This window comes from Trichomonas vaginalis (genome assembly GCF_026262505.1).
Source record: "Trichomonas vaginalis G3 chromosome Unknown ctg_33, whole genome shotgun sequence".
Classification (NCBI taxonomy): domain Eukaryota; phylum Parabasalia; order Trichomonadida; family Trichomonadidae; genus Trichomonas; species Trichomonas vaginalis.
In genome coordinates, this window is record NW_026529121.1 from 1 (window position 1) to 7,833 (window position 7,833).

Below are 7,833 nucleotides of genomic sequence, written 5' to 3' on the forward strand. Positions count from 1 at the left end.
ACATTACAAAGAGCAGTCTTAAAATTTGTGACAGACTTGTTGACGGAGAGATGAAGTCCACAAAAAACTTCTTAGAATGCAAAGAAGACACATGCGCTGTTCTTGAAGATGAAATTAGAAACAGAATAGAAGAGCTATTAAAGGACAAAGAACTTTTACAGAAATATGGTTCGGAGAAATTTGACATAACTCCACCAGAGAAGAAGAAGAAGAAAGAAAAGAAAGAGAAAAAAGTAGAAGAGAAGAAAGAAAAGAAAGTAGAAGAAGAGAAAAAAGAACCTGAACCAGTTCCAGAGAAAAAGAAATTTGAATGTAAAAATAAAATTATTTTTTAGAACATTTCTGGGTCAATGTCAATGTTCTCTTCCTCTTTAGGAGTAAACACTGGCTTAGACTCTAAAATCTTTTTACCCAATTTACCTTGAACTTCAACTATCTTAGACTCATAATATTCATAGTCGTCTGCTTTCTTTGGTTCATAAGGTATAACAAGTTTGTATGCTTTGCCTTCTTTAAGGTTTGAGAACCTTCTGTCAAAAATTTTCTTTGACTGCTAACAAACCTTCTATGTCTAAGTCTTCAAATTTCGCACCTTTTAGTCACAATAGCAAACTTAACTGGTTCGATGTTCCAAACTTTGCTGAATGAAGACTTTTCAAAATGGTAGAAGTAACATTCAATATGTGAATGGGTCTAGTTCTTCTTTAAGTCCTGACATGTACTTGTTTACTGAGATGAATTTTGCCATCTTTTCTATCGGATAAAAATATTTTTTTAAATTTACTCAGAAAAATTTTTCTTTGTATATACACCATTCTGACATCTAAAAGACTTTTGACATTTGCCAAGAATGTACGTTTAGACGCTGTCATATAACCATATTCTTGACAATATTGTGTTATACGAATCGTACAATGACCTTTCATCTAATGACACAAAGTCAGTTTCATCTATGAACAGTTCATATACACTCTTGTTTGCTTCTAACAATGTTTGTCTCTTCGGTATGTGGAATTTGTCTTGGATTGAACTTAGAAATATCTAATGTCATGAAATATGAGAACAAGTGGTTGTAAAAGTCAGATGTCAAAGTTTCTGCTAAGTCGTCAAAATATTCTGTATCTTGCATATGAGAATCTGACGTTCTGACAACTAATATCTTCTGTCAGAACTTTCTAACTTCATCGGAACAGTATTGTTTGAAACCATAATGAAGTTTGCAACATTCTCACAAACTCTTTGGTCTTTATACTTTCTTTCAACAACTCCAACTTTGTCTGTTTATAAGACTCTTCAAAGCATCTGAGTTCAAAACTTTTGTTGTATCTATACTTTGAAGTTCATTGCAAACTATAAGTTTCATATTCTCTATTGAGGAGTTAAACTTGCCACAGATGTTTTCTATGTTTGTCATATTCGGATTCGAATAACCTTCTAACAGTTTGCACAAAATATCTGTAAAGAATGTGTTCTTACCAGTTCCTTGTTTTCCAATTATAATGAGAGCAGTTTCATTTTTAGCACTTGGATGTTGTAGATGTTTGCAAACCAACATAAGATATACTCATAGACTCTTTCGTTTCCATTGCATATAATTTCTTTGACATGGTCTAACCAAGCTTCTATAATATTTTCTTTCCATTCTACTTGTTCATATTTATATCCAGTGAAGATAGAATAGAAGTTTGGAGAAGGTGTATAGAACTTTATACCTCGAACTGAAAAATCTTCTAACTTTGACAATAAGATATCCCAAGCATCTAACATCTTCATGCCAACTTGTACGACTTTTATTTTCTTAAGTTTCTGTCTACATTCTTGTTCTGAAACTATTGTTGCTCTTGGTGTTGTTAAAGACTACATCCCATTCTTTCATAACATAACATTCTGGGGCAGAGTCGACATAAATGACTAAACGTTTCAAATTCTCGACTGCTTTGTTATAGTCTCGAAATGGACACATATTTTCTGAATGCTTGGAAGTCATAAAAAATCTGAAACATCTATTCTGTACATTTTTATAAAAATAAAAAAAAATATTTTTTTTATTCTTGACTTTGTTGTTGCATTTGTTCCATTTGTTGCATTTGTTGTTCTTGAGCTATTTGTTGTTGAAGTTGTTTTGTAATACAATACTTTCACCAGTTGCATCTTCCAATTCGAAACTTTCTGCCGTCATTGACAAATACATAGGACATAAAAGTTTTACAGGAACAAAGTTTGCGTCAACTAATGTCAACGTTATACTTGCCAAAGTGTTTGAGTTCACTAAGGTTGAAAATTCTGCATTCGAATGAACAATAGGCAAACCAGCAGAGAAAGTATTGTTTATACGCATAAGTATCTTTTGGTCATAATAGTTTCTGTCGACATTCGAATAACACTTTGAACCTAAGTTTGAAACAATATATAAGATTGGTGTGCTTAATGTCAATGGAATAGACATTCCTTGTATGACACCTTTTCCTGTTATAGGAAACTGTTGGTAGTAAAAACCAGAAATAAGTTTTGTATTATAGCTCATATCGTTTATAGTAAACTCAGTCGGACATCCAAACATAATGAAACCTGCTCTAGTTGCAGCACATGTTACACCCGTACTTAAAGTATTAAATAAGTCAACAAAACCTGTTGGTGGTATATCTGAGTAAGTATCTTCAAAGGAGTATTTTTTACCATTCACAACAATAAAGTCTTCTGGTGTCAAAAGAGCAAAACAGGCTTTAGTCGTCATTGTGTTTAAGGTTAGTTTACAATATCGTCCTTGAGGACTTTGTAAGTTTGTTGTTATAGAATTATATGACTCAGGGTTTTTAGTCGTAATAGTATAAACCATTATATCTTCTGCCATTTATATATATTTAAAAGTTTTTCTGAAAGTGGAGAAGAACTTCATCTAAACTTTCACATGGCGTTTCTTGAAGTTCTCTGTCTAAGAAGTTCAAATATTTTGTAAAGACATAGAACTTTCCTTTGTCTACACGAACAAACAAAACAGGGTCTTTCATATCGTTCAAAAGTGTGTAAAGTCCTTTACATGAAATAAAGTCTATATTATTTTTCTTCAAACATCTTTCAAGAAGTTTTGACATTTTTACTTAGCAAATAAATTTTAATGAAATGTTGTGGTCGTCAAATATTTTTATGACGTCTGGGAAACTATACTTTAAGTTCAACGTTTCACCTCCTTTCATAACGTATATCTTGTCAATGACATTATATGAAACACCACAGCAACTAATGTCGGGTTCTATTTCTTTGATGTTTATATCGTCTGCCTCTGTCAAAAGTTTCAATAGTTCTTTCAAAACTTCATGAGGTGCAATGACATATGAGTTCACTTTTACAGGGTTGTGTTCGACCAAGTTTAACATTATACTTAAAGCTTGACAAATCTTCAGTTAGTATACCTAAGTCGTGTACTGTGGCACTGCGCGCCTCCGTACACAACTTAGCGGTTTTGACACTTTACGAAACCGTTAATGTATATTTTACAACACAAACACAAACACCAACTTAACCTTAAATATTTATAAAGCCGCCAACCACTTCACCTCACTAATGAAAAAATAAACGTTTTCACAAACCACTTCACCTTACTACTGTAAAAATAAACGTTCTCACTTACAAAAGTATTGCAACTCTTCCCATTGCTGTGCTTCACACAATAGTTCATATTCTTCAGTATCGCTGCTGTCGCTCCAATCGTCAGAGTCAAAGTCACTGTCAAAATAAATGTTAGTAAGTTTTGACAAAGCTAATGAAACACGTTTACCGTTTGTATCGTATGCTTGTATAAACTTTCCATTCTTCATTCCTTCATAAACGCTCAAACTAACTTTACCCTTTCTCCCTCGTATCTGATAGAATGTATTTTCACGAGGAACGAAGAACAAATTCTTGAACTCATGACCGTTGTAGTTTGTTATCTCAATAGTTTTCGTCATTTATATAAAAATAAACTTAAAAATTAATGATATCACCACCCTCACACGTATGAAAACATAGCACAAAAATAAATTTAGGTGAAGTGGTGAAATCTCACCTCTTTTTTCACCTCTTTTTTCACCCGTTGAATTCATTGCTTTATAACTCTTTTCCTTTCTCCAACTCTTCTAACTTCTTCTTAAGTTCAGCAATGTTGTCCTCATGAAGTTTAATCTTCCTTAATATACCTTCTCTATCTAATGGTTGCTTTATCTTTCTAAACTGAACTCTACCATCCTTCATAGTATGAATGTAAAAACCTTCTGGAACCGCTCCTGATTTAATGTATTCTACCAAAAACTTTTGTTTCATTGCTTCAGTGACTTTAGTCGTCATTTCAATCAAATAAAAATTTTAATATTAAATAAAAATAACGTTATTTTTTCAGTAAGGAAACGCAGGAGTTTTACGATTTATTTGAGGAGTAGGTTCTGGTTTAAATGTTGGAGTCGGTTTTGGAGTTGACTTTTGAACAGGAGTTTGTACTTTCATAGGTTCAGGAGTCATTGAAGGTGTTGTTTGTGAAGGCGTTGGTTTTGACGTTGGTTTTGCTTGCGATGGTGTTGGAGTTTGTTTAACTTCAGCTACTTCAGTATTATTTATAACATTTGCTTTGTTTCTTTTCAACATCATTACTGCTCCTGCTGTAGCTAGCAAACCTAGTGGGAGACCATATTTTATATAAGGACTTGACCAAATGCTATTTTTGACAGGAGCTGGTGGAACACCTAACCTTGGTGAGACTGCTCTTTGCCATTGTGCAGCTCGTAAGAAATATTCAATAGGTGCTCCATAATCGTTTGGTAAAGTTTGTTTCATAGATGGTGAAGGTTCGCGAGAGCTTGATGAAGAACTCATTTATAAGCTTTAAAAATAAACGTTCATCCTTTATTCCTCACTGTCGTCCGTGCTAAGTTATAGTCGTCAAGTCTTATTATTGGTATGCCTGACTGTCTTACTTGTATGCAAAGCAACAATCCCTCATAAATCCAATAAGTGGCTTTGGTACATTTTCAGTTGCTAGTTCAATAGGTCCTTTAACAGACAATTTGTATGTTATTGGAGCAGTAGATGTTTGACCTTGCTGGAAGCAAAAGTCCACTTCTGTTGGAAAACCACATAAGAAATGTGTGTTGTCATAGCTATCCCATTTATGTTCCACACTACCATCATCCACCAATGACCTCATAACATCTTCATTAAATCCTATCATATCATTGTTTGTATTGCAAGCGTTCGCAACCATTTCATAAAATACAGGTCCATATGATTTTTCAGGTTCTGCAGGCATATTTCCATAAGCTCCCATGGAAAGCTGAAGATATTTAAACTTAGGGTTCTCAAAATTAACATAATAGTTGTCTTTCTTTCTAAATAGTGCCCAAATACTTTTAACATTAATAGGCGTATAAGCTGCTGTAAATGTTGCACTTGAACTATCTGTATTCTTTGAGAATGAACCGTCCATAGGAATCCAATCCATAACTTTAACAGGAAAACATAAAGCCTCGTTTGTATAATGTTCTACAAGTTCTGTATAAATGTTAGGGTCTAAAGAGAATGACTTTGGATGAATGAAACATTCATTAAAATCCATCTTTGTTCGAAATAGTTGCTGGGTTACAGTTGTAATAGTAACTGTTCCACTAGCTTCTACTGCCTTCGTTATCATAGTGAATGGTTCATTCCATGGAACAAATTTATTTGTCGGTGGATTTGAATCTGAAGCAAATGCAACTTTAAGAGTTGGATTGAAAGCAATGATATCATTTACAGATATAGATGTGCATTGTAAGGCGTCGCTACTGAACTTTACTTTAAGCTGAATGTTTCCTGCAAAAGCTGGAATAAATCGAATAGCTTCTAATGGAAGGAATCTTCTAACAGGAATTCTTAAACGAAGCTTAAAATCAAATGATTTTCCTGCTGTAATTGGACCACTAACAATTTGTCCTGTTCTGCATGTTCCCGAATGACTCCATACATCTTCATGTCGAGTCTTTGAGAAAACATCTACTTTCTTTATTTGTTCGGTAGTTTGTGAGTTTGAAGTTATATATGCTTCTTCTCTTGCGTTGTCTTGAGAATATACGATACGACCATTTGCAAGGATTTGATATCCAGCAACTGCATAGAAAGCGTCATCGAAACCAATCCAAAATCCTGGTGGGTTTGTTTTATTGGAACCTGAACCAATTTCTTTATCTACAATAAATTGACCTTCCATTTTATACGTAATGAATGTATTGTAAAGGTCCAACATATTTTCACCAGGAGGTGAGAGATTGAATGTTACCCATGTGTTATCTTTAGCAGTTCCAGGTTGTGATGGAATCTTTGCGTCAGAATATTTTCTATTAGTGTCACCAATTTGAACTGCATTGTCTATGATATCGAAATATGAGCGAATCTGATGAATATGCTCTGCTGGAGTAAATTCGTTTAACTGTTCGTTCTGCATGTATTTACTTCAGATAAAAATATCTATTTACTTCATTATTCTCACTCTTCTTCTTGGTATTCGTGGTGGAAGTTGTTTCTTGACATTTTCAATGAACTGTACATTCTCTTTTGTCTCAACTTCTTTCACTGGCGGGTCAGGGTTCTTTGACTCGGTTTGTTTTTCAATGAAATTCACGAACTTTGCAATAAGCTCTTGGTTCGTTATTGAAAGTACATCTGGCTTCTTTTCTTCTGTTCTTTGACTTTTCAGTTTGAACAGAAGGTTTTATATGGGCTTCGTGGACTTCACCCTTGCCATGCACCTTAATGTTGTCGCTCTCTGCATTCGCTAATGGAACCTTTCTTTTTCTTACATATATTTTACCATCTTTACTCTGACTTACGTAATAGAAAGGATGTTGTATTCCTCTTGCGTCATTTAATATAATAGACTCTCGCTCTGATTTTGACAAGCTCATTTTACATCGGTTAAAGTTTTAATTTTGTTTTTTATCTGCAGTCAAATGACTCAGACAAGCCCTACGGACAAGACCCAAGGGGTCATAGATGTTGAAGCATTGAAGAAAGAAATTCGTGAGCAAATTTTATCCGAACTGAAGGAACAAAAACAAGAACAAAAGCCAGAGAGACCAAAGAGAAAACTTAGTGAAAAACAACTAGCTGCATTAGCTGCTGGAAGACAGAAGAACCCACGTTTGCTGGCGAAAAAAGCTAGAGAAGAAGCAAAAGCAAAGAAGCAAAAGCAAAGAAGCTGAAGCAAAGAAAGAGTAAATGGTTTATTTTTATCCGAATTAAATGTATAGACAAATACCTTTATCTGTTGCGTTCAGTAGTGAAAACCCTGACGTCAAAATAAAGGGGAACAGAGTAACGTTTAAGTTTCCAACAGACTGGATTGTGAACATAAATGAAGAGAAGTACATTGGCATAACATCTATGTATATAACACGTGCTTTCAGAAAGGTTGACTTTATACTTCAAGTCGAGATAGAAAATGACGAACAGTCTTTAAGCGCCCAAAACATTCACATATACAAATACTTTAAAGACGATACAACATTGTTGCAATGTATGATTTCATTTAATGAGATGTTCGAGAAAAAGTTCAACATTGAAGTACAAACTTTACAGCCTTTACGTGAGTTTCTTGCACAACTGAAAGAAGAAGGTAGTCAGCCACAACTTATAGACTTTCATTATGAATTTAATGAAAATGAAGATGGAACTCATGACTGTCAATTCATTGTATTCTCACCATTCAATGAAGTCGCTAAGAAAAAAAATCCATTACGTATAAGATTTCAAATCTCTGAACCAAGTGATGATTTCAAGAATGTTTTCAATTATGATGCAATGCTTCCGAGGAAAAATGAATTTTCAAAG

General features: G+C 34.0%; 1 protein-coding gene and 3 pseudogenes across 4 annotated transcripts, besides 3 other annotated features; all 4 read right to left on the minus strand.

The window, feature by feature from the left end:
- Positions 1 to 739: 739 nt before the first annotated feature.
- Positions 740 to 2,836: a mobile genetic element.
- On the minus strand, positions 781 to 1,773 carry TVAGG3_1063800 (annotated as a pseudogene). The gene has a single exon. A coding segment is annotated over exon 1 (993 nt).
- A 262-nt stretch (positions 2,837 to 3,098) lies between the features above and the next one.
- Positions 3,099 to 3,374, minus strand: TVAGG3_1063810 (protein of unknown function, DUF4106 family; the record flags this gene model as incomplete). The annotated part of the gene is made up of 1 exon (XM_053888417.1): positions 3,099 to 3,374. One exon carries the CDS (start codon positions 3,372 to 3,374, stop codon positions 3,099 to 3,101), a length of 276 nt encoding a protein of 91 aa, XP_053744454.1.
- A 25-nt stretch (positions 3,375 to 3,399) lies between these two features.
- Positions 3,400 to 4,104: a terminal%2Cinverted (terminal inverted repeat of Maverick-1A transposon ID:TVAGG3_1063820).
- Positions 3,400 to 7,833: a mobile genetic element.
- On the minus strand, positions 4,624 to 4,845 carry TVAGG3_1063830 (annotated as a pseudogene). Its single transcript has one exon. A coding segment is annotated over exon 1 (222 nt).
- Positions 5,197 to 6,214, minus strand: TVAGG3_1063840 (annotated as a pseudogene). The gene has a single exon. A coding segment is annotated over exon 1 (1,018 nt).